Genomic DNA, 27575 nt, shown 5'->3' with positions numbered 1-27575 from the left:
ATGGAGGAAGAGGAGGGGTGGCTAATGGAGGAAGAGGAGGGGTGGCTAATGGAGGAAGAGGAGGTGTTCTGCACAGTTGAGTCCAGAGGAGAGGAGCGGCCGCCATGTTAACCAAGAAGCCCGTAACCTCGGTCCTTCCGACGGGTGAGCATACCCTTTGTATCCGACAGAAGGCACCTGAGCCGGGCCACGGTTGAGGAGATGCCCCAGTGTTTCTCTGGCTGTCTTTAACGGCAGGTAGTGAGTGAGACACGGAGGAGCAGAGCGGGGAGGGCTGGGGGCTGTGCTAGCTAAGTGGCTCCAGTACGAGCAGCCCTCCAGGCTCGCCTTTTTCGGTCTCTGCTCTTTAAATTAAGCATAAAAGCTGGGAGCTAGCTGGGCTGACAGCGGGAGAAGTGAAGGAAGGAAAATCAGCTCTGTCCGTCAGGTTAATTTTTAGCAAACAGATGAGAAGTGACAGCAGCAGTAGCTTTTCCCACAGTCTCTCCTTGCTCGGTTATTCCTTCTGCTCTCCGTCAAGCTGCCTTTGTCACCGTGCTACTCCTCGGTGTCCTGGCTCTCCTGGTGCCCTGTGTGTGATGTTAGCTTTGCTGGTTTCTGTGTGTTTTGCGTGTTTTCCGTTGCCGGGTAATTCTTGGCCTCCGGCTCCACGGACAGAAATAAATCTTCGGTCAGAGGTCAGTTGGTTTGCTCCACATTAAAGGTATGGTTTCCCCCTCCTATCACTTCCTAAAATCTTAAGGAGCTTGACAGCCTCACGCTGAGCGTTACAGCTGATATTCTGCCTTTATATTCATATAAGGATTCAGTGGCTTTGTGCTAGCATGGAAGCTCTTCATACACTCCTGGCGTCTGTGTTTGAACCATTAATACGAGATTAATTCGCTCTCCAGAGGTTTGACGATTGTGCTTGGTTTTATTTTTATTTTTTTTATCATACACTTAATGTCAATAAATACTTTGATGGTTGGAGGCAGTTTCATTTTGCGTGATGAGCCTGATTGGTATATTAGCATTGCATTAATGCTGTTAGTGTGAGGAAGTCACAGCAGAAATTACTTATGGTATAAACAGATTAAAGGGCGTAGCCATCCATTTCTGCGTGGACTGTTGTTTTGAAGCCTGAAGGTTGGCCATAGTGGTTATTTTGAAGCTTTATTAGCCATAAACTCCTTTATTTACACTGATGCTATTTTTGGCTGGTGTATTCATAGACTTTTGGACATGTTGGATATAGACAGCCGCTGGTTTTTGGTTTGCTGTTTTGAAGCCACAGCTTTGGCCCATTTAGATGTTTTCTTGAAACCGGATGTGGGGCAGACTTGGGAAATTGTTAGCTTGGTTAGCTACTTTAATACTCTACTACTTTAAACCTTTGTTGTTGTTTGTTTGTTTGTTTAAGGACGTGACCCTATTTTGGAGCAAATGTATAATATGTACAATTTACTTTCTTGTTAAATAGGGTGCTGAAAAGGCATTTAAAAATATTAATGAGTTGTTAGCTGATGTTAGCGCTTGCTAGCATCATGATATTAAATGGAGTTCTAACTTTTGCTCATGGAAAATGTGTTTATATTTGAGCTAGGAAGTTGTTAGCTAGCCTGGTTAGCGAGGTACCAATTCACACTGTGATATAAAATGGTAGTCTAATCTTGGCTAGTGAAAATGGGCCTTAAATATACACACATGGATGTAAAAGCTAATGGTAGCCACAGGAGGGGTTACCTAGGGAACTATTCAGCAACTAGCTTGGTTGACAAGGTGATAACCAGGGTTACTGGGTTTTGGAAAACAGGCTTTATGTTTTGCTTATTGAGGTTTTGGAGACTCTTGACCACTAACCATGTGACTTAACTTATCCACCATTCTAGATGTGTGATAACTAAGGGAAGGGATCAAGTAAGTCCCCGATCACCCCAGTTGTGAGGTGGAAAATGAATATCATTTTTGTGAGCAATTTGTGGATTTTTATGGCAATCGTTGGAAAAATGATCGCTAAAGTCAGTCACGTAGGTCCCCTGGCAACTCACCTGTTGCTAGGGTAAAAGACCCCGACTAGTGTGCAAAAAACTTGTGATTGCTGCAGTCACAGTTTCAGTGGAAATGAATTGACTTGTGTACAAATTTCATCCAGCTGCTAAAACGCTGAAAAGTGCGACACAAAATGTAAATGGAGGTTTACCTTTAAAGTAAAAATTACACCTTTAACTTCATTTTTACTTTTCGTGGTTTTTTTTTTTTTTTGTCAGTGTTGTAAATCGAACAATTTCTGCAGTCTCTCATAGTATAAGGCCCTTACCGGTCACCTGTGGCAATTTTATTTTGACTGTGTTGTTTACTGTCGTGTACTGTGGACCATACTATTTTTACTCTTTATCGTACTGGTAGCACAAAACAAAAAAATCCTTGTGGGATTTTTTGAGCATTAGTAACAGTCACACCAGTCTCAAACAACCCTTGTTTAAGAGTAGAATCACATACACAAACTACAGTCCCAGACACAAGTTTAAGATCACTTGGGTGGGATTTGTATTTTGCATTGTTGGATCTTAACAAGGTTTCAAGTAGAGCTTCAACAAGAAGAAATGGGAGTGAGACAAAACATTTTTTTGAGGATGCAATTTATTGAAAACAACGCTTAAACTGAAACAGGCTATATATACACATGTATGTGTATACATACACATGCATGTATGTACGTCCTTATGGCATCTGAGGATAACGTAGGGATGTGTTGTGCAAGGTGAAACGAGTATTTCTTGTTTTCAAGATTTGCTCTTATTAACTTGGCACAGTAGTAGTAGTTCTTTTGACTTCCTTGATTGGTGTTGGCATATACCTCATTTTGGTAATAATATCTAGGTTTTGTTGTGCTGCCTGTTTCTGTTTGTTTTTACATAACAACCCAACTATTGTTACTGTTAAGTTGTTTTTCACAAGTTTATTTCAAACTGTGTTAACTAGAGCAGGGCGATATGGCCAAAAATATTTATCACGATATATATTTGAAAATTTGCGATAACGATATAACCGACGATATAATTGATGCGAGACAAAATACAACTCCACAACATTACTAGCGCAAAAAGACAACCTTCCATTTATTTTCACTTAAACAAGAAGCTGGTTTTTATGTACATTAAAGCTTTATAAAAATGTAACAGTGCAAATGCAAATTCCTTGCTGAAAGTTTAACCAAAAGGCATTTCCAGTAGAAATGGGCTGACATATCCTGAGCATAACCATGTATAATATCCACTGAAGTTAAAAAGAGGTGCTTTGCAACATTAAACTGCAGTGTGCAGTACGCATTTTTCGGACCATAAGGTGCACGGGATTATAAGGCACATTAAGCGAAACAAAGCAGTCAGATAAATCAAACTTTATTAAACTCATTCTTCTTGCTTCCTCCACTTCTGTACCATTGATTCATTAATGTTGAATTCTCTGGTAGCTGCTCTATTCCCATGTTGTTGCAGTATATTAATGACTAACCTCGTATTGTGGATGGATTATCTCAGTTGTTCTCCTGACTGAAGTTTGGTCCGTTTACAGCATCCTGCCATGCGATTGCATTTGTCTCTAACCATGAAGAACCTTCACGTTAACTTTTATAAGTGGAAAAGTGTTAGTGTTCGTCCTCCAGCTTCACTGTTTATGTTATGCTAACATAGCTGTGTCGCTAGCGATCACGTAGCACATCATTATATACCAGCTAGCCCAACTTCAGTAACCCTACAAACGTCACTGCTGTTTAGTTTCCTGTCTTCATTTATGTTGGAAGTGATAGCAGAACTGTACGTTTGATTTTTTTCAGAAATCTCTCAGTCAGAACATGCTATATCATGCTTAGGTAACTAGCGAAACTAGCGAGCTAACTTCCGCTAGCTTCCTGCTAGCTTCTAACTCCGTTAAATGTAATAACTTTTGTTTTCATGGATGCCTGGAAGTTAAACTTTATAGTTACACCTGGTAAAGCAGCAATGCTGATCGTTTTATTAAAGATGAAAGAATTTAGACAGTTTTTAACTCTAAGTGATGCTGCAGTGTTGTTTGACCTGAAGCATACGGAGTTTAGGACCCAGATTACTCCCAGATTTAAGAGCATCTTAGTCCGACAAATACGACAATAACGACGGCTGCTTGCATGTTCTGCAAAAAAATGTGCTTTGTTGTGTATCTGACGGACAAACACCAAACCAGTTCCACATCACGGAAGTTGCACCATTTTTACAAACCAATTCTGGTTCATCTGTTTCACTCAACAATCGGCCATGTGCGTATGAAAACAAAGGCACTGCGCATGCGCGTTTTACTCCCATTCTATCGCGATATTTCATTTTCCTATCGTTGCCTAACATTATACCGGTATTACCGTGAACGGTATAATATGGCCCAGCCCTAGTGTTAACTCATCTTCACTCTAATTCTACAATAAACATATTTAAAAGAAATATCACGTGCTTCATGAAATAAATAACAGGTAATTTAACCTTTTTAGGCCTCATATATACAGCAAGGTGTATGTCAGGCAGTTGTGCCAAATTTATTTGAAGCTTGTCTTGTGGATAATGTAAGGGTGTTATGTGTAGTAGCATGAAGTATATGCTTTGCAATGTATTATGCTATCTTTAGGAACTAAGACATTGCAGTTGAGTTTGATTGCACATTGCTGTATTCAGTTACAGTGATGTAAACAGAGGCAGGCAGCCAGATGTAACATAGCTCTGATATTATTGCTGTCATTTGCTCAAAGCCAGCGATGTGCTGTCAGTAATGAAGTTTAAACAGTGACTGATACAGAGTATAATTACTCTGTGATCACAGTCCTGTTTTTGTCATTTAAACTGTCAGACTTGTAGCAAGCTTTCCCTGCTCATCCCTCATCCTCGTCTAACCACCTGCTTTATAATCAGTTCATTAGCTGCTTGAATCAGTCTGTTTCCTGCTGTGTGCTGGCAGTTTGTGCCAGTTCATGCACTGTTTCCAGATCTGTGTCCCAGTTTCTCACTGTACACCAACAAGCATGGGGTGGATGTCGTAATGTTGACGCTGTGTGCTGACAAATGTCTGTTAAACTGGCTCTGCTGCAGCAGCACACGGGGTTTTAAAAGGTGCTTTTGAGAGGAGGGCGGAGTTTGCAACTGTCTCGGTTATCTGTGTCAAAGCAGATGGTGCCTGGTTATCAGAATACCCACATTCAGAGAGTTTCTGTCTTTGAAAACATCACAGCTGCTTGTTTACAAGTAGTGCTGATCATCACTCTCGCAGATAGATCGACAAACCTCGTTAATGTGGGTTTTTACCAGCTGCTGCTAATTAACAGTGATTCTGAAATGGAAAGGTTTGGATGTCATCGGACTGATTTGTTCTTGTTTTCCATTTGAATGCACTACTGCTTAATTCTTGTTTCTTAACACGAGTTTTCCCAGTTTCCCTGTCTTTATCTTCATGTATCTGAGTGTCTGTGCCATAAAGTGACTAGTTTTGACTTCTAAAGGGCAAAAATAGGTGAAATTGTGAATTTTCTGATATTAATTTTCTTGGTGATTTTACCCAGAAATCAGGTTTCAAAGTCCAAACAGTGAAAATGTGGCAGAATTTGTGGCTTTAAAATAAAAAGATGCTGCTGAAAGGGAAGTGAAAAGTTAAAAAGGCGAGGCAGCCTGAATAAGTATGATGACGGCATCCGATTTCCATAATTAAACAGAAACATGAATACCCAGCACATACCTGCCTCCTGAGGCGATAGGTTGATGCTTTAGTCCAGCTCTTGGTTTAACCGCTGCTCTTTAAAAGTAGAGTTTGGATGAATTACAGTTTGAAAAGTCTTCACATGTGTGACTGAACAGCAGCAGTACAAGTCAGTTTACATCTTCATGACTGAAACAGTTTGTTTACCCTCCTGCATAGTAATGTTAGCACACCACCAAAGGAACAGCAGCATGTGTTGATAAAAACATAAAAGTAATTAATGGCTTTACTGCAATTTTTACACTTTGTAAAGCCACCCAGGTTCTGTTGGGCCATTTGGCTGAGCACTTTTGGTCCCCGGGCTGCATGTTTGACACCTCTACATTAGTGGATTGCCCAACCAGAGTCCTAACAGCCAATCGGCAGCTTCAAAACTGAGGGACTTTGACTCCACAGCTGTATGTGCTGCTAAATTTGGGTGTCATTAACACCCAGCCATGGGCGTCTGTTTTTAAAAAAAATTTTTTTATGATACTTCACTCACTATTTTTACAGTGTTAGAAGTAGGGAATAGTGTAGAAGTTCAACTAAATGTCAGTGAGTCATCTACAGGACCCTGTGAGGGACAGCATGCTGTGACTTTGGGAGCTTCGTAGTTTTTTTTTTACCCACATCTTTTATATCTCCAGCACCTCTGCTGGCTTGTGACATTGCTGAGCGTCACAGCGCTGACTTTCCCACTCGACCGGTTGAGCAGCATGCCGAGCATGCCTGCCGGCTCTCTGGCATTTCCAGCTCGGTGTTGAGTTTGCATTCAGAGCGCTGCTTTTCCACTCCGGTAGCATGCATTTGTCGGGCTCGCAGCGAGGCAGGCTGTGTGCGCCTTCAGTACAGATCCCTGTTACACTATCAGTACGTGTTGCAGGAGCCCCTGCAGAGTTGATGAAGGGCTGAGAGCCCAGCAGGACACTGGATGGTCTGAGTTAGAGCCTGAGCTGCTCTGGAGATTTAACCTCTGCTTTTAATGCTTTTATTGGCTGATAATTTTATTTTTCTGACTGAAGCAAGGACTTTAACCCTTTAAAACCGGTCGGAGCGGGCACGCTCCGTTTTGTGTAACTATTTTTAAATCCCTGTAGAACTGCAACCACGTAAGCTAACGCAATAATTTTTTTTGCATATGAAACCGGAGGAGTTGTACTTACACCTTATGCCATCAGCTTGTCCTTGGTCACGGTTCCCTTCCACACATAGCTTTGCAAAAACTGCATAAAAAGCGCTTGCAACAACAAAATCATAATATTCCAGAAACACGCTTTGCCAATCCGATCAGCTGTTCGTAACACTTCCTACGTTGGAACAGACGTCAGCCCGAACTATCGCCTATCCGCCATTACCTGGCCCGAAACCGAAAGTGATGTCACTTTCGCGGAAATGTATTTTTATTTTACCATCAGGGCCTCATAAGCCTATACTGGTGTTTTTAAAAGTTATGTTTGACTTTATGACTTTCTTTGTCATTTCTGGGATGCTTAGAGCTCAAATTGCACTGCTGGAAATAGTTTATTTTGATGCATATGCTGTTTTTTTGCAAATTTGCATTGTAATATTTATTTTCATTTTTCCTGCAGTATATAAAAATTGGTGTATTTCAAAAATAAAACTATGAAGACACTTAAAATAAATTTCCTGTGGTGGGAAACTATTTTGTGCAACTTTTTTGTATTTACAGTTAAGGCTGCTCGATTATGGCAAAAATGATAATCACGATTATTTTCACTGAAATTGAGATCGCGGTTATTTGACGATATTTATTTAACCCTTTAAGACCTACTATAGAACCAAGTCCGCCAGAGCTTATATTATTTTTTTACATGTTGTAGTGCCATTTTTGGGAGCATTTCAATTTGCTATGCCACTGTTATAGCCCATATTTTAATAATATGTATGCATTAAGTCCATAGTAACTACATTAATTGCAAAAAAGTGCAATAAACTACAAAAAAATTGAAAATCGTTTTTGGTTGTTTTACATATATTTCTACTTGAAGAAATTTAAGAGGTTTATCCCTCAAAACTTTAAATACAAAAAAGTTGCAAAAAATAGTTTACAACAGGAAATTTATTTTGAGTGTCTTCATAGTTTTATTTTGGAGATACACCAATTTTTATACACTGCAGGAAAAACGAAAAAACAATCCTATGATGCAAATTTGCAAAGAAAACAGCATGTGCATCAAAATAAACTATTTCCAGCAGTGCAATTCGAGTTCTAAGCATCCCAGAAACTATTCAGAAAAGTCAAACATGACCAGTATAGGCTTTTAAGGCCTACAAGTAAAAACTACATTTCCGTGAAAATGACGTCACTTCCGGTTTCGGCCAGGAAATGGCGGACATGCAATAGTTCACACTGACATCTGTTTCACTGTGGGAAGTGTTACGAACAGCTGATCGGATCGGCAAAGCGTGTTTCTGGAATATTATGTTTTTGTTCCTGCAAGCGCTTTTTATGCAATTTTTGCAAAGCTATATGTGGAAGGAAACCATGACCGAGGACAAGCTGATGGCATAAGATGTAAGTACAACTCCTCCGGTTTCATATGCAAAACAAATTATTGCGCTAGCTTACACGGTTCAGGTTCTATGGGGATTTAAAAATAGTTACACAAAACGGAGCGTGCTGCTCTGACCGGCTTTAAAGGGTTAACAATGACTTTAAAAAATAATATAAAATAGTGTGCAACACCACTGAAGTTTTTTTTTACCTCTCTTTTCAACCAACGGCAGTCACTCTCCTCTCCAAATAGTTTCTGCTTAGCTTTCAGATCTTCCTCGGCTCCTCTTAATCAGCAGTCTCCAACCTTTTTTGCGCCACGGACCGGTTTATGCCCGACAATATTTTCACGGACTGGCCTTTAAGGTGTCGCGGATAAATGAGGGAGGGGCTAATAATCGGCTCAGTCATTTTTAATGATCGTTGAAAGTCCAGATCGTAATCGTGATTAAAATTCGATTAATTGAGCAGCCCTATTTACAGTTTTGAGGGATAAGCCCCTTAAATTTCTCTAACTAGAAATGTATGTTTTAAAAAAAAAAACAAAAAACGATTTTCAATTTTTTTTTTGGAGTTTATTGCACTTTTTTGCAATTTATGTAATTACTATGGACTTAATGCAGACATATTATTAAAATTTGGGCTATAATGGTTGTATTGATGTATATCAACTTGAAATGCTCCCGAAAATGACACTACAGCATGTAAAAATATAATATAAGCTCTGGCGGACTTGGTTCTATGGTAGGTCTTAAAGGGTTAAGTTTCTTTCAAATTTGTTAAGTAAGAGTTGTAGTAAACATTAGGAGTCAGCTGATTTCTGTATTTTCAGGCCTGACAGAGACATGGATTATAAGTAATCAGACACTGATAACAAATATACACTGGCATTCAATATTAAATCTAATTGTCCACGTTCAGAGTAAAAGAAAAAATGTTTGCAAAGTTTATTGCAATGAATTGCAGCTAAACTAAAACTGTTTCCAAGTCGGCTTCAGAAAGTATCGCTGTACAATATCTGCTCTGAACCTCTGAAAAACACTATCCATCTTATAAAAATGGGGTAACCATCAGTGCATTTTCCTCGTATGTTTCCTCTTATTTATAAATGTATTTCAAGCTTCAGTAAATTAAACTGTATGTAAAAATAAAAGTCGTTTTGTGATCACAGTCGTGGTGATTTTCCTTTGGGTAAAATCCATAGTCTCTTTGATGGATGTCAAAAATGGTTATATGCAAGAAAAAACAGTTTTCACAGTGAGGTATATTTCTGTCCGTGTACATGCTGTCATAATGTGCAGTAAGGGCTCTCTTTGCTCCGTTGTTTCTCCATGATGAAATGCCTTGTATGTGTTTTTGTACAGTTTCTGTCATCCCTGGTTGTTGCTGTTTGCTTTTGCTCATTTCCTGTTTATTATATTTTATGAGCCAGATGTGATAAATATGGCTGAATCTGTCACTTTTACATGTTGTACTGCGTCTTCTTAGATAAAAGTCAACAATAACAGTAGTATTAAAGCACTTTCATTTTCCACTAAGAAACAAATATTAAACTTTGAGCTGTTTTTTGTGGCTGCCTGCTATCTTAGCTGCTAGCATGACCGTCCATTCTTGTTGTTAGCGTAGCTTTGGCCACTGTGCTCCTTTTCTCTGTTTGTGATTATGCCTTGAGCTTGTTCAAATTGCTTGTAGCAGGAGGCCGTGGGTAGCCCTGGCATGTATTTCTTCAGGTTGGCTGTGTCTGCCATAGGGCCTGGTCTGTCAGTCAGAACAGGTTGTTAAAGTTTGAGATGCTTCGGGGACAGACGCCTCTGTCTCCACAGTAAGGTGCATTCCTCAAGTATTTTTAGTGTAACGTTACCTACCGTCATGCATGTTTGCCATTACTCAAATGCTGTTGTGACTCAAACAGAGAGGATGTCATGTTTATTAGCATCTTTGGCTTCAAACAGCAGCTTCGTTCATTTACTGGAACTTTTTCAGACTGTGGACACTTCTGCAAGCTAATTGGGTTTTACTCATGACAGGTAACCAATAATCGAACCGGAGATCTTTTGTTTGCTATGCTTATGCTATGTTCTGATCATTGAAAAGTCTCAGCAAGTCTCTGTGTGGCCAACAACAGACACACATTATGCCCATATCGTGGTCTAAACCAATCAGAGATAGTCAAAATTAAAAGTGCCTCAAAAGCTTCGAACTGAATATCTTACTTGGACTATCTGTTTATTTTATATATCTTGAGATATTTGAAGTTTAAATTTCAGCTCACTGAAGCACTTTAAGCACAATAACTTTTTCAGCACTGTATTTTTCGGACTATAAGGCGCACTTAAAATATTTTTATTTCCTCAAAAGTGCGCTTTATGTATGAATTTTGGTTGTGCTTACTGACCACAAACTGATTTTATGTAGTACATGGCGCTCAAAAATCTGTCAAAATGTTTTAGTATGACTTTGGTAAGCTACGAAGCCGCACCGCTTGATGGATTGTTGGAGCATTACAGCTACTGTAGTCAGGAGAACTTTGTGTTGACAATAGGGCTGCCTCGATTAGTCGACTAGTCACGATTACGTCGACTATCAAAATCATAGAATACTAATAGTCGACGCGTCGTTTGAAGCTTTGTAAGATCCCAAAAGACACAGGAATAAGTAGTAGGATTTAAGAGTGTAATAACGGACTGAAACAGAAGATGGCAGCACTGCATGTACAAGGATGCCAGCTGCCGTTAAACCCAGAAGAAGAAGCAGTGTCCGGTATCGTAGCTGTGTCCAAATTCAGGAACCGCATCCTTCTGTGCCCACATTTGTAGGCCGATTACGTTACAGCGACACGACGAAGACGGTCCAAATTCGAAGACTGACAAATGCGGCCCACAAATGTGCCCTTGATTTCCCCAGATTTGAAGGATGGGTCGGGTGTATACTTCGTGGCCCAGCCTATCCCAGAATTCATAGTGTGGCCCTGCTCAATTTTCAACTATGGCGGCTGCTAGTTAGTTTTAATATTACTGTTATTATTCTCTCTGGGTCACAAAATAAATGTGTAACATATTTTGAGGCAAGGATGTAGCTGTGTAAACTTGAAATATCTGCTCAGTTTATCAAGACACCGCATATTTTCAAAACGTCTGTTACCCACCAGCTCGATGGCTAGCCGGGGTTCAAGGCTCACTAAAGCCGGTGAGAACACCAGACTCCCAGCAAATCGTTTTCAAACCCACCGCCGTCTTTCGCTACTCAGGTTAAACATGATATACAAGTCACTTAGATAACTTAAAAATGTTATTGTTTGGCTTTTTTCAGTATTTTATTTGTTCCTGAGTAAATCGGTTTGGCTGAGATTAAAGTTATAGTTTTTACACAGCAGAATAAACGTCAAGCAGACAACAGACTTGAGGGGGGGGGGAGGAACAAACTATCTTATCAAAAATGATAATTGGAAAAAAAAAAAGGAAACATGCCTGCGGTTAGGGCTGCATGATTAATCGTTAGAAAATCGCGATCTCGATTCATACTTATGTGCGATCTCATTTCCAAATTACGACGATTTAAAAAAAAAAAAAAAGAAAAAAAAAGACGACGACGATTGTACCGCATTTTGATCCGGGACGTAATCTGCATGAAAACAAGCGCTCACTCTTCCTGCTCAACAAATGACAAGGGCGGAGCCTTATACCACGTGATACAGAAGCTGTGGTGTGATGCTAAAATTAGCAGGGAAAAAACAACGGAGAGCACGTCAGGGATGACGAGAAAGTGACAGGAGAAAATCCGTCCCGGTCAACCACCAAAACATCAATAACAGGAACCTTATACAGCGCTTCCCTATACAGGTCGAACTTTCACAGGCACAAAGAAATTACGGAGGCTATCACTTATCACCTGACCAAAGATATGGCTCCCATCAACACTGTGCAAAACGAGGGATTTAGGAAAATGATCAACACCCTAGACAAACGCTACACAGTGCCGTCCAGCAACTATTTTTCTATTATTTTGTTGCACTACCTGCTCTATACACACAGTGTCGAGCAACGGTGGAGACGGGATTTCAAGCAGTACAACATTTTGCAGCAACAGAAAAACGTGAGACATTTGTTGTTTTTAATGTTTATTTATTGTTTTTATGTTCAGTCTCAACTGTTATGAAGTTGATGTGCAGTTAATAAGTGCAATAAATATTTATACTGGAAAAGAAAATCGTGAGAGAATCGTGATCTCAATTCTAAGCCAAAAAATCGTGATTCTCATTTTATGCAAAATCGTGCAACCCTACCTGCGGTGTCAAACATTTCAATCATTCATTTCAAATTCTCTTTTTTGTATGTCCATCTTCATTCAGCTTTTTTTTTTTTTTTTTTTTTTTTTTTTTTTTTTTTGTTTTGTACGTTAGCCATTTCCCCCAGTCCTTCAAAAAGCGTTCTTCCGTCAGTTTCAGTTTATATGTAAAGTTCTCCATCTCCATAATGTCCTCCACTGCTTCTTTCCTGGTGTCTCTGTCTTAAGCCAGTTTTTGGTGATGGCCTTCTTTGCTGTTGAAAGGAGAATCTTAGCCAAGTAACGATCCTTTACATCTACAGTACCTTCCAAGTATCCTAGATACAAAACAAGGCAAGTTCTGGGAATTATGTAACTAATATATCACAGAGAGCTGAGTGAATTTTGACCCAGGAAGTGTGAATGTTTCTGCATTTCCAGAAAATGTGTGTATGGTCTGGTTCATCCCATCCACACAGCCTCCAACACTGTTGTTGGGGGCGATCGTGGCTCAAGAGTTGGGAGTTCGCCTTGTAATCGGAAGGTTGCCGGTTCGAGCCCCGGCTTGGACAGTCTCGGTCGTTGTGTCCTTGGGCAAGACACTTCACCCGTTGCCTACTGGTGGTGGTCAGAGGGCCCGGTGGCGCCAGTGTCCGGCAGCCTCGCCTCTGTCAGTGCGCCCCAGGGTGGCTGTGGCTACAATGTAGCTTGCCATCCCCAGTGTGTGAATGTGTTTGTGAATGGGTGGATGACTGGATATGTAAAGCGCTTTGGGGTCCTTAGGGACTAGTAAAGCGCTATATAAATACAGGCCATTTGTTGTGTATTGGTTTGTTTATTTTTAATCTTAGGTGTAATAAAGTAGCAAATTTGATTTTTCCAGATGAATTCTCTCCACTTTAATGATTGAGTTGTATTCTTATGTTCTTTCCATGTTTCATACCACACCTTCTCAGTGATTTCTTCATCCAGCTCTTTCCCATTGTCCAGTTATATTTTAGATAGCAAGGAGCAGACGGCTGAGTTTATTAAACTCCACCGAAACAATCTGCAGTTGTCATTAAAATTTAATAAACCATCATCTTGTCTTTATTTTTAGTTAGCACATACCTTAAACACTTAAAGCTGTAAACTAATGATAGTTATATAAGAGCAGATGCATGCTGGTGCAATAAGCTGTACGTTTTATGTCCAATGGATGCATGATCTGATTAGTCGACTAAGTGCAAAAATAATTGGTGACTAATCAACTATCAAAATAATAATTTGTGGCAGCCCTAGTTGACAAGATTATTAATCATTTAGAAATCAATATTCTCTGTATGGACAGCAATTTAAAAAAAAAAAAAAAAAAAGGAATGTGTAAAGCTGCGGTGTTAAGCGATGCGGATGAAAAATTTGTTTGCACCTAACTTTTGTGCTGGTGCACCTAAGAAAGGGGGGGGGAAAAAAAAAAAAAGTTGGGCGCAACAGTGCAACTGTGGCAAAAAGTTAGTCTAGAGCCCTGATCTGACTACAGTGTTTCTGGCTAACTGATTAAAAGTTTTTTCCAATAAAATGTAATCAAATAGGCAAAAATGGCGGCTTTTTAAAATCCCAGTGTGACATAAAAGTTTTAGTTTTGGACTAACAAAAATTAGTCCACAGTCTCCGACTTCATCATGCAGTTGTTCGGCGTCCTGCGTCATGCCTTGTGGGCTTGCCGATGTGGTTTTGCCTCACCCTCCATGTCATCCTCATTAGCGGGATTAAGTTTGGATTAGAGGCGGAGAGCAGCAGTACGGTCCATCTGCCTGCTTCAACTTGCACCGACACAGAAAGTCACCGGACGGTGGCCTGCAAGGGTCCTCTTTGTTTATCCATTTATTGTTTCCATGACGAGCCAGCGGAAGATTCTGATTTTCATTTCCAGCTGTTCGGAAAATATTTTAATGATCTGGAGCTTTCTGATTCACCGATGATTGAATTATTACAGAAATAAGCTCACAGGCACGACTCAACATAATGGGTGGGTTAGCTTACTGATCAGCCATCTAAAACAGAGTTTGGGCTGTTTTTGTTGAAACCAACTTTACTTGTGAAATCTGATAAATGCTGATTTTACTTCAGAATGAGGCTTTAAAAATATTTTATCCTGAGAAAGTTGAGCATCTACATGTGATATTTCCCAGGTAGCACATGGAAGTATCCTGTACCACGTCCATCTGTGCTGCAGGCATTTGTGTCTATAACCTCCTGAAACACAATCTGAAGCTCACAGCGTAAAGTCCTGATTGGCTGTGTGGAGGCGAGAAGAGTCAGCCACTGAACTTCTCTTTGTTGCTTTATGTTTTCATTTGTTAGTTACGTTTCCCGTGAACGACCCAAAGTGGCAGAGAAGACATGAAAACTTTGACTGTTGTCAGACACCTTTTCCCTTTAAACTCCTTGGAGTCCTGTCACCGTTTTCGGGGGTTCAGGTCAGAGCTGTTTGAAATCTGCGTATTAACCCTGTGCAATCAGTATGTGGTAATGTTTGGCCTGCTCTTGTTTATATCACTGGTTCCCCTTTAAAAGTGATGTGAAAGTGACTGCTTTGCTCCCTCAGAGGCAGTTCTTAAGTTAACAGACTCTGCTGGTTGCTGAGTTTTGATTTCCTGCTTCTCCTTTTTCACGTCGTCACTCTGAGTCGGGCCGTGAACCATTGACAGCGGCAAAAGCTGATAAGTGTCTTGTTTAAAGTCCAACATGCTTTATCACCCAGCGGCTGTTTAAACTTTTGGCTCTTCAGTTAAGAAGACACTGTGACCTCTGACCCGTGCATCGTGTTGCTGTCGTCATGTTGCTATTAAAGAAGGTGAAGCTGCAGAGGGAGAGGCAGAGAGGTAGGCACTGTGTTGGAGATTACGAGGCTAAATTAAAACCTTCATCCTCCTTAGACTCTATAGGACTGACTCCAGAATGAACAGGATTGCTTTGGGTCAGTCCAGTCCAGAGCTATTTGAAGGCATTTAGCAGGACGGTCAATGAGCTGTTTACATGCGGACTGGTAGCTAAGCTTTCAGCCACTTCAAGCTTTCTTATGCTGTATTTACATGGTACTGTACAGACTGCAGTGTTTCCCACAGGTTTATTTTTGGCACATGTGTATGTTTGTGTATGTGTCAACACAAAGTTTTTACACATTCGTCACCTTTACATGTTTCAGGTACCAAATTAATCTTGGACAAAAATAACCCGGGTAAATAGAGATCGACAGACCACGTGACTTTCGCACGTTGCATTGTAAGTACGAGTGGCAGCAAAATTAAAATACTGCATCAAGCGCTAGCATTTCCAGCACCAGTAACCATTAATTCTGCGGTTTTAATCCCTACCTGCATTTTATTTGCTCTGAAAACAGTTATGTACAAAATGAAAGGAGAACACGGCAGGTCCGTACAAAGACAGACTTGACGAAAAGGCTATCTTCGCTCTGGAGTACTGGAAGAGAGAGGGGGCAGCGACAGTCGCTTTTTCCAGTGAAAGGGATTTCTTGTACCACCGTGCATTTCGGGATTTACCCCGCAATCCAAGCCCTCCGTTGCCTCTTCGTGACTTCGGAAACATGACTTGAACAATTTTTCTTCCACGAAGGAATCCGATAAAAACCAATTGCTTTACCCGTTGGCTTCCAGTGGCTGTCATGCGACTGGCTATAGCAGTTAATAATACAACAGCTTCTTGCCATTTTTTGTGTCTGTTTATCTCGGTGTGACTGCTGTCTTGTAAAAGCCTGTGCGCGCTAGCCACTTGTACCCACAATCCTTTGCGGTTTTACCCTGGAAATGACGCCACATTTTCGATCGCTATACAAAATACAGTTTTTAAATGATTATTTCATTCATTAAGAAAAAAAAACATATCCAAAGCTAACTCATCTCATGTGAAAAAGTAATTACCCCCTCTAAGTCATAAATTAACTTTTATTGTCTGATTTCTGCCAGATCTGTTGAATTATTAAATTGCTTAAATAGAACCTGTATGATAAAGTGAAGTAGCCTAAAAGATCTCAAAAAGCAACAAATCATCCCAGGATCTAAAGAAATGGATGCGAAAGATCTGCTGGTCTGCTGCCGCAGCTCATCTGCTGCAAGTTTCAACGTGTTTTGCATTCAGAGATGCTCTTCTGTATACCTTGGTTGTAACGAGTGGTTATTTGAGTAAATACTGCTTTCCTGATTGAAGTTCAGCAGGTCATCTTGACCATGTCTGAGTGCTTTGGGGTGCTGCTGTGTGATTAGCTAATTGGATAACAATTAAATAAAAATAAATGTTAGAAGCAGTTTACTCGCAGCAATTCAACTGCAAAAACCAGAAGAACATCATCTTTGTTACCTTGTGGCAGCGTGAAAAGGGTTTTTGGTGCAGTGATTAGATGGTACAATACAAACAGGAAATGTACACAAGGTCAAAGACTACAGCATCACAGAAAAAAGCTGTGGAGTCAGATTTCTCTTGTTCCAGGAAATAAAAAAGAAGATTAAGAGTTAAGTTTATTCGTACAGCTCTTATCAAATGCAGATAACTTTCTTTAAAATTGAGAACTGGGGCATTAAGCTGTTTGAGTTTTATCAGTTTTATCAGCATGTCTAAGTAGGTAAAAATTGAAAATGATATACTAAGCTAATTCAGATTTAAAAATAAGTAAGTAAATGGTGATATTTTTATGACAGTTTTTTGCAAGAAAAGTTACAGATTAACTTTTCTTGCAAAAACTGCATAAAAATCAGCAGATCTTCACATATGTGAAGCTGCATCTGTAGAATGTTTACAGATATTGTTTCAAGATATTTAGTTAATAACTGTAGCTCCTGTGCTGCTGGAATAACTGGAGGTTTTTCCATTCTTCCCATTCCTCCACCATGGTGTGAATTCAGCTCATTTTATCTTCATAGACAGCACAGTGCTGAGTTGGTCTAAAACCTCTTAAAACCACAGTTTTAGTCTTCATTTTCGTGATACTGCCCAATAAAGGTTGTGTAACTCGTCAGGTTTCCCATCTATGACTTAAAAAAAATCCATCTTGGCTTCCTCCTGAGGCTAAAACACTCAAATTAAGAAACTTTTTTTTTTCCAGCATTTTCTTTTCTTTTTTTCTTTTTTTTTTTTTTTTTTTTTTTTTGTTTGTTTGTTTGTTTGTTTGTTGTCCAAGCAGGACTAGTTGAAACACAGGCATTGGTCTTTATGACGTAAAAGGCATTAAAACACACATGACAATAACAAAGCTGTCATATAATCATCTTTTCTCACTCTTTCAGGCAAAACGGGCGAGCCGGTCTACTCTCCCGGTCACAACGGCTCTCAGGCCACGTCGCCTGCCGCCCTGCCCCCACTTCGCAACAGTAACCACCATCATTTGACGGTATGGCTGCACACTGCTTTATCATTTATTATTTTCACTTCTTTGTCATTGTTGTGTTCAAAATAACACATGTGAAGAGCATAAAGCAGATATCATGCCTAAGTATCTGGACTTCTTCCTCTTGATCTCAGAATCTTTAAAACTTAGATGAACTGTGAGTAGTTTGCTCATTTAGGTTTAACCAAAATTCACAAACTGTGTAAATGTGCTTTGATGAAATTAGTACTCAAACTGTGTTTTCTTTTACCAAAATACAAAATTTTTCTTCCAACTAGGCCAATTATGCTTTACCTACTTTTAATGTTTGAGGTGACAGTGTTGCTGCAGTTCTAGGAAGCCCTTATTATACAAAAGCTTTCAAAGAGCCGCCTGGTAAAACAAACGGAAGAAGAAAAAGACTATGAACCCTGCACGCAGCAGGCTGTCAGGGAGCGAGGGGAGAGAGCAAGCCATGCGCCGCCCTAATTGGCTTTATGTGAACGCAGGTGAGACTCGGTAGTCTATCAGCACAGAGGATGAACCACAGAGCAAGGGCAGGATAATAATGATGATAGAAAAAGTTGAAAAAAAGCTGCCTAACAAGGTTTTGAACAACGATGGTAGCATGCAGAAGTCATTCAGATCGCTCTATCAGAATCAGAAAGTCATTATTTATCCCTAAAGGGCAATTATTTTATATTTGTTTATCTGCTCTTGGCTCTGTGTGATGTCACGAATAGGGAATGTCACTAATAAGGTCATTTGAGTACCTCAGACTAGTTTATATCCTCTTTTACTGTGTGGTTCTCCTTTTTTTTTTTTTTTTTTTTTTTTTTTCTTCCCTATTCTCTTTCCGCTCTCAACAAATCGGGGTTGATGGCTTCCCCTCCAACAGTGTCTTCCTGTTAATAGGGAGTTCTTCCTTTCCACCATCACAGAGTGCTTGCTCACAGGCAGTCACCTGACCATTGGGGTTCTTTACCTTACAATACACATGAAAATTAAAATTGAGCAGTCTGCTGAGCTGAATAGAAGCTCCGCTCTCCTCCTGCTGTTCAGATCTTCTGTTTGTGGGAGGCTGCCAATCAGGAGATTAAAGGAAGTGGATGAACTACACCAATGTAGGGGTGGGCGACATAAACGATATACGATAGAAACGATATAAATTTGGCTAACGATAGAGCGTTATAGTCAAAATCTCTATCGCGCATGTTGATGATGTCATCAAGCTGTGCCTGTTTTGGTCGAAAGCATCGCAGCGTGTCACCACCCGATCCGTACCAGAAACCCAATCGGTACCCCGCATGCGCGAAAGGTTTCTACTTCCGGTCGTAGCGTTTTACGATAGTTATGAGTCAGAGTATCTGTTAAGATGTTAAGAATAACAAGTATATCTTAAAATGTTTGCAATAATGAAGCATTTCAGTACAATGTAGACAAAAACGAAAAATAAAAAGAAAGTTACGGATCAGGACTCTCCGATCCTTACTGCGCATGTGTAAAGTCTGACCGTACAAATCGGGTCTACCCGATCCGTACCGCGCATGTGCAGAGGTTTTCTTCTTCTTCTGTTCGTTTAATGGCAGTTTACTCCCCAGTGTACGAGGATACCGCCACCTGCTGACCGAGCGAATAAACCCTATTATAAACTGAATTATCGTCATTACAAACGTGTGTTAAATCTGATTTAGTGATAGTCGAGTGTGTTTATGCTTGTCTGTGAGGAGAGGATTGTTGGAATAGTGATGATGATGTCCGCTATCACTGTCAATTGTCAGTAAACACTTCATCTGGCTGATGAATCTACACGTGAGATATTACAAAGTCTGCATTATTAACTCTGTAATTAGGCGCCATTCTTCTTATTTTACGGCGCTGTTGCTCAATCGGGGAACGCTCTCTGTTGAGGAGAAAAGCATGAATTTCTTTGTATACGGATTATCCATTGTTTAAATGTCCCGGGCAGTCGAAAAGGAGGCAGAGCTGTTGAGAAATGCTAGGAGCTAACTGGGCGATAACAGTATCATTCAAATATATTGAATGTCGCAATGTTGGCAAAGAGAGGAAGTGACGTAAGATTTGCGCATGCGGGGTACTGATCGGGTTTCCGGTACGGATCGGGTAGTGACACCGCGGCTAAAACCATTATCATCTGCAAATTATGGCGGGCGACAGTCATAGTAAAGAGATGAAGCACTTTTGAAATATGGGGAAAGCCAAAAACTGCGCTTCCTCCACTTCCGTAACATTGATTCATTAATGTTGAATTCTCTCGCAGCTGTTCTATTCCCGCGTTGTTGCAGTATATTAATAACTAACCTCGTATTGTGGATGAATAATCTCAGTTGTTCTCCTGACTGAAGTTTGGCCCGTGTATAGCATTCTGCTATGCGATTGCATTTGTCCCTGACCACCAGAATCTGTCACGTTAACTTTTATTGAGTGGGGGAAAAAAGTTAGCGTTCATCCTCCAGCTTCACTGTGCTAATGTTATGCTAACATAGCTGTGTCGCTAGCAATCACGTAGCACAACATTATATACCAGGTAGTCCAACTTCAGTAACCCTGCAAACGCCACTGCTGTTTAGTTTTCTGTCTTCATTTATGTCGGAAGTGGTAGCAGAGCTGTACGTTTTAATTAGTTTCAAAAATCTCTCAGTCAGAACATGGTATGAGATGTTTAGGTGGAAACTAGCGAGCTAACTTCCTGTTAACTTCTAACTCCGTTAAATGTAATAAATTCTGTTTTCATGGATGTAAAACTTAATTGTTACACCCGATAAAGCAGCAACGTTGATGATTTAATTAAAGATGAAAGAATTTAGACCGTTTTTAACTCTTAGTGTTCGTTTGGCTTTGGGACCTGAAGTGGACGGAGTTTTGGACCCAGATTGCTCTGCGAAGCTCCTCACTACGGCAGCCGTAATGCTCTGACAATCCATCAAGCAGTGCGGCTTACCAAAGTTGTACTAAAACATTTTTTAACAGATTTCTGCACGCCAAAATCAGTTCGAGATCAGTAAGCACAACCAGCATTCATACATAAGGCACACTCTCGATTTTTGAGGAAATTAAAGGATTTTAAGTGTGCCTTATAGTGTGGAAAATATGTTATACAGAAGAAAATAATATATCGTGATATATATCGTTACCGCACGTGCTTCAAATTATATCGCAATATGAATTTTAGGCCATATCGCCCAGCCCTACACCAATGCCTACTTTAAAATAAATACCGTAACTGTGAAGCTGTTACCAAGAAGAATGTGAATCTGATCCAGTTTAATTATAAACATTAAGTCTGCTAGTGTGCCTCAGGTACATGGTTTTATTCTGATAGTCATCAGCAGGTGAATAACAGAAAAAGTGATGAACAGATTAGCGGCAGATGTTCTGCTCAGACCTTTGTGGTCAGCAGCTTCGTGCAGGTCGTGATTTTTTGAGTTTGATTCAGATTCTGCAGCTCAGGGTTTTGTCCCGTTCATCTTGGCTCATCGTTGGGAGAAATAAGCTGGTGACGTCATCTGTCGGTGTTGGCGTGTTAGCATACTGTTAGCGCCAAGAAGCAGCACTTCTGTGCACCAGCCTGCTGCAGCCACATGGCTAATAATAGCCTCCTGTGCCAGGATGCTTTAAACAGCTAAATGGTTTATAGGCTGGTGTGAAGAGCAGACACACGCACACACAAGACTAATGCTATAAAAGAAATAATGCATCATTTATTTGCTCTGTTTATTTTATCGCCACTTTTGTACACGATAATGACGTTTCCTGTGGCACGTCAGTGGAATCTCTTACCAGACATTAACATTGATGTCCAGGACGGCAAATCGGAGGCTTCTTATCACTTGGAAAAAGTCACATGTTTAATCAAGGAGCAAATATTAATTGTCAGAAACTGATCTTCCAGCCTCAAGTAATTTACCTGCATTAGTGTGCCTTAAATACAGTGTGCCTTATGGTCTGAAAAATATGGTACACAAAAGAAAAAATAAATAAAATTAGAGCTCAGCATATAAAAACATTAAGAATTTTATTGCATTATATTAATGAGGGCAACCTAACGACAAGTGAACCCTGGAAGAAATAAAATCTTATATTGGGGCAAATTCTTTAATCACAGTTGACTGATAATTCTGTACTGGCAGTTTTTATTTCTCAGTAACGATTGAAATGAACAGAAATGTTGATTATTCTTCAAAATAACTGCCTGAATATGTACCTGGACACAATTCAAGATGGGTGTCCAGTGGCTAACCTTTCACCTGAAAGAACTCATTTCCCAGCCCTCTTATATAAAACCATTTAAAAACATGGAAATATTACACCTAGCTTTTTTATGTATGTTTAATAATAAAAATAAATAATCTGCAGATTAATGAATAATGGAAATCCTTGAAGGAAAGAAGCAACATTTGGCTGACTGAGTCGAGGTGTAGTCAGGTAAGGGAGGAGTCAGCAGAGCCACATGTCATCTTATATGTCACTGTAGCTGCTGAGACACACACACAAACCTGTTTGTGTGAGTGTTTCATCTCCTGATTTTCATCCTCATGTTTGTGCCACCGTGTCCTCAGCTGCCGGGTCACGAGAACACACACTTACTGTGTTTTTGTGTTAAGCACCAGGTCTTTGAACCAAGCCGCTCTGCCGTGTGTGTGTGTGTGTGTGTGTGTGTGTGTGAGTGTGAGAAAGCACCTCTGTTATCTGAAAGGACCCAGGTGTGCTGGTCACCACAGCAACGGGGAGTGACTCAGTGAGCAGGAGACAAAGGGAGACAATGAGACGGAGGCGCCTGTTAATCAGAGGGGGATAATTTCCCGGACACAGTTCATCTTTCCGGGAATAGTTTTTGTGTAATTCACTCATTTCTGGGTGTTAATTATCCACGTTTCTCTGAGAGCGCACGTCCAGGTCCATATTTGGATGACACGCATCAGAAAATGAATAATTAAAAGGAGAAAAATAAAGTCCCAGAATCTAAACTTAAACCAAAGACGACATAAGTGGTCATAAAGTGGCCACCTGCTAGTTACTGTTTTTAAATAAACCTCGGTTTCCTCGGCTCAACTTGCAGAGGACTCTCTCTTATTTTTAGCCAATATTTCCCTCTGTTTTCGGTCAGGGAGGCTCTAAAGTTGCGATGTCGGACGCCGTCCAGCTGTCATCGCAGTCGCAGGGCCATGTCACTCAGCTCTATGAGGAGAACACCAACAAACGCCCGGTGCTGACCTCCCAGCCCAATGGGCTGGCTCCAATCAGCTCGTCCCGACCTGGCTTGCCGCTGCCAGACCGGCAGACCTCGACGTCAGAGCCTGCCCACCACCACCGCCAGAGCAGCGCAGCCTCCAACAAGTCGACGGACAGCAAGCCGAAGGTCAACCCCATGACCCCGGAGCAGGCCATGAAGCAGTTCATGTCCAAAATTTCGTCATTCGAGCAACACGAGATGTTCAGCTATCCCGAGGGTGAGTGTCCCTAACCACTCCGCCTGCAGATGGTCGTTCTGATTGATTAGAGGTCGGGTGTATTGACAGGAGAGAACCACCAATAACTGATCAATCATCTGCTTCCTCCTCAGTGTATTTTGTTGGCCAGAATGCCAAGAAGAGGCAGGGGGTCCTCGGTGGAGCCAACAACGGGGGCTATGACGATGATCAGGGGTCTTACATCCATGTACCACATGACCACATCGCATATCGCTATGAGGTCTTGAAGGTCATCGGCAAGGGCAGCTTTGGACAGGTATGACTGCTGACCCCCCCCTAATTTCCTGTTTTTAAGTCTCTGAATTTTTTTTTCTTTTTTTTTTTCTTTAAGATTATTTTTGTTGACTTTTTATTAAATTTTGTTTGCGGTTATGTTTAGTTCCTGACTTTTTAAGAGTGATGACAAGTTTTAGCGTCTTTGTGGTAATAATTTTTAACCTTAATGCCTGCAGAAGATTCCAGATGTTGTAGTTTGTAGCAAAGACAGTAGACATGGTTATTACACAGCTTAGCAGCTGAGCTTTGTTTGCTTTATAAAGGAATGCCACAACAAAAGGAGCTTTTAGTTATCAGGTTATGAGTCTTCATGTTTAATTTTAATATGAATTTTTTAATAGAGAAATAACAGTTGTAGAATAGAACCAGGAAAACTATGAATATTAAAAATATCTTTGCATACTCCTCTATTCCGAGACTTTAGTTGGTGGGGTTTTTTTGGGGTTTTTTTTTTTGTTTTTTTTTGTTTGTTTTTTTTGTTTTTTGACATCAAGAATATCTAATCTAAGATTAATGACGGCGTCATGCTCTTCCTTTTCCTCCTGCAGGTGGTGAAGGCCTTTGACCACAAGACTCAGACACATGTGGCTCTGAAAATGGTCCGCAACGAGAAGCGCTTCCACCGGCAGGCAGCGGAGGAGATCCGCATCCTGGAGCACCTGAAGAAGCAGGACAAGGATTCGAGCATGAACGTCATTCACATGCTGGAGAACTTCACCTTCCGAAACCACATCTGCATGACCTTCGAGCTCCTCAGCATGAACCTGTACGAGCTCATCAAGAAGAACAAGTTTCAGGGCTTCAGCCTCCCGCTGGTCAGGAAGTTTGCCCACTCCATCCTACAGTGTCTGGATGCACTGCACAAGAATCGCATCATCCACTGCGATCTCAAGCCCGAGAACATTTTACTGAAGCAGCAGGGACGCAGCGGCATCAAGGTCAGCTGCTGTAAACAAATCAGAGGAAAATCCCCTTTCTTCACTTCACAGACCCTTTCAAACTGCTTCTCTTTCTCTCCTCAGGTCATAGACTTTGGTTCCAGCTGTTATGAACATCAGAGGGTTTACACCTACATCCAGTCCAGGTTCTACAGAGCACCGGAGGTTATTCTGGGTAAGAAAAACACTGAGAGCAGCGTTTCCTTTCGCATATGGAAGACAAAATAAACTGGCACGTTATAAGTTACTCAAAGGAATAAAAGCCATTAAATAAAAAATAATATTAAAAATATAGAAGAAGACTGAATTTAGGGAAACTGATTTAAACATTTTAAATAAATAGTAATAAAATATATATAAAATTACGTATTTAATTTTTTAAAAAAGGTTTTTAACCAAACTAGTCATCGCTTTTGAGCTCTGACAGCAGAGGTTTTTTTTTTTTTCACTTTTAAGATAATGTACAGAATAAAAGCTTGTTATTCTGACTTTAAATGAGAACCAACCAGCGACTTAAAAAAACAAAAAAAACCAACAACGAACGTTTCCCTTTAAAATTAATGTGCATCAAGTTATCTTTGCAATTTAATAATAGATATAGTTATTATTACTTGCATTCTGATGTTTCAGGAAACTCTTGAAAGCAGTTCATTGCAGGAAACGGTCTTTGGACTTCCTGAATGTGACTGCTTTACTTTTTGTTTGACCGACTAGCCAATAATGACACAGGCTGGATTTGATGGTGACCCTCTTTCTTCTCTTCCAGGCTCCAGGTATGGGATGCCCATCGACATGTGGTCTCTGGGCTGTATCCTTGCCGAACTGCTCACTGGTTACCCCCTGCTGCCGGGCGAAGATGAAGCTGACCAGCTTGCCTGCATCATCGAACTCCTGGGAATGCCCACTCAGAAGCTCCTTGACGGCTCCAAGAGAGCGAAAAACTTTGTGTCATCAAAAGGCTACCCACGGTACTGCACCGTGACCACGCTACCCGATGGCACCACAGTGCTGAACAGCGGGCGCTCGCGGCGGGGAAAAATGCGCGGCCCCCCGGGCAGTAAGGACTGGAGCACGGCGCTGAAGGGCTGCGATGACGTGCACTTCATCGACTTCCTCAAACAGTGTCTAGAGTGGGACCCGGCACTCAGGATCACGCCCAGTCATGCGCTTCGGCACCCGTGGCTGAGGAGGCGGCTTCCAAAGCCTCCGTCAGGAACCACGGCTGGAGAAAAGACCTCATCGTCCAAACGTGGCACGACCACTACTGATGGCGCCATCACCTCCATCTCAAAGCTCACCACCACGTCATCCTCCTCAAAAACCAGGACTAACTTAGCAGCTATCACGGACGCCAACGGAAACATCCAGCCGAGGACAGTGCTGCCCAAACTGGTCAGCTGAGAGTGAATGCACCCCACTCGCTGCAGGGAGGATGGCAAACCAGCCGAATAAAATGGTTTCGTCCAGTTTGACAAACGTTTGGTTTTTCAGCGTTGTTGGGGTGCATTCAGAATAAACACGGCATGGAAATGTGCGGATTGGCTACTCCGCCGCACAAAACCCAGTTAGATGAACTTGCTTGCGTTCAGGAATGCCTCAAATCCTCAGTTTTACATTTTGAGCAGTGAGACACGAAGTAACCGCACATTGTTTGGACCCGACTGCAGCGCCACTCAGACAATCAGAACTCACTATACCGCTCTGTAGCTCCAAACTCACAAACACATCAACAACATGGTGCTGACGGGGGAACAAGGCTGTTTTTAAAGCATTTTTAGTACAGAATCTTTTTAGCTGGTTTGATTAATCAATTTAACAGCTTCAGTCTTACAAGGTTATATCCAAACACAGTGTAGGGCCTTATGAAGGAGGTTTATGAGGTTAACTGACAGTTAAGTTTGATATATCCTTTTAATTCTAAAGGTATAGTTGTGCAGTGATTAGCTTTCTAGTCTTTGTTTTATGTCAGAGTGGAAAAAAAAGTTTGTTGGGTTTTAGTTAGGGGTAGATTGGTGGTGTTTGTTAAAAGCCCAGCAGAACCCACTCCCTGCTAGGTAGCTAACTTTGTTAGTTAGCTTTTGTTTTACAGTGTAGCTAGCCTTTTTTTTACCGTGCTAGCATAGTGCCTGTCAGCTGGCTAACTGCTAGCTGGCACTGTTTGTTGTTGGACAGCTACGTGTTTCTTAGCTGTCCCTTTGCTAGCTATTTACCTTTTGACTGGCTAGCAGTTAGCTTAACAAATTTTAAATCTGTCAGCTAGCTATAGCTGGCTCCACGTTTGCCTTTTTTGGCAGTCTGGCGGCTAGCCTTAGCCGGTTTTTAGCCATAGCTCGTTAGCTCTTCACTGCCCAGCCTTACGAAGCACAGACAGAATGAAAAAGATTTTTAATATCTACACTTTGTTTTTTGATGGGGATAAAATAATGCCTGAAAAGAAGAATGTTTGAAGTAAACAAGTACCAGTTTTTTCCTTTTGTAATGAATCAAAACTGAGCACTGAGGGCACGAAATGGGGTTTGAGGGAGAGGAGCTGGTTTAATAGTAACATTATAAACCTCACAGCAAAGAGCATGGATTAAAAAAAAATACATTTAATGTTGTAAACCAAAGGGGACAGTGAAGAATTTTCTTAAATAGCCATTTTAAATAGTATTTAATAATAATTTGTCATTGTATAGAGAAAATAAAAGATGATTGTTGACCGTTACGCGGTAGACGTATCACCTGAGCCCAGAAAAAAAAGTTTATCTAAAATTAACTTGTACACAAATCCTCATGTGCAACAAAATGAGTGTAAGCAACTTTGATTTTCAAAGTACCATAGGTTTACTAAGCTCCTCCATTTGGTTTTTCTCAAAGTATGGCGAGGTTGTTTTAAACCACAGCCTTTAGAGCCATTTGGAGCATGATATGTAGTGAATACCCTTTTTAAAAAAGTAACAAAGAATAGTTAAGGAGCATCTACGTCAGAATGGATCGAGCAATAACATCTAAAG

At 40.7% G+C, this 27575-nt stretch overlaps 1 protein-coding gene across 1 annotated transcript; it reads left to right on the top strand.

Moving 5' to 3' along the window:
- Positions 1-61: 61 nt before the first annotated feature.
- Positions 62-27575, top strand: dyrk2 (dual-specificity tyrosine-(Y)-phosphorylation regulated kinase 2). Its single transcript, XM_085375729.1, has 7 exons — positions 62-144; positions 17794-17897; positions 23002-23344; positions 23458-23621; positions 24190-24579; positions 24664-24754; positions 25346-27575. Exons 1-7 carry the CDS (start codon positions 105-107, stop codon positions 25978-25980), a joined length of 1767 nt encoding a protein of 588 aa, XP_085231855.1. The 5' UTR covers positions 62-104; the 3' UTR covers positions 25981-27575.

Source organism: Diplotaxodon limnothrissa, linkage group LG17 (assembly GCF_057381915.1).
Source record: "Diplotaxodon limnothrissa isolate DT_005_m linkage group LG17, D_limnothrissa_male_GT1.1, whole genome shotgun sequence".
NCBI classification, from domain to species: domain Eukaryota; kingdom Metazoa; phylum Chordata; class Actinopteri; order Cichliformes; family Cichlidae; genus Diplotaxodon; species Diplotaxodon limnothrissa.
This window is presented reverse-complemented; position numbering and strand designations above follow the sequence as displayed.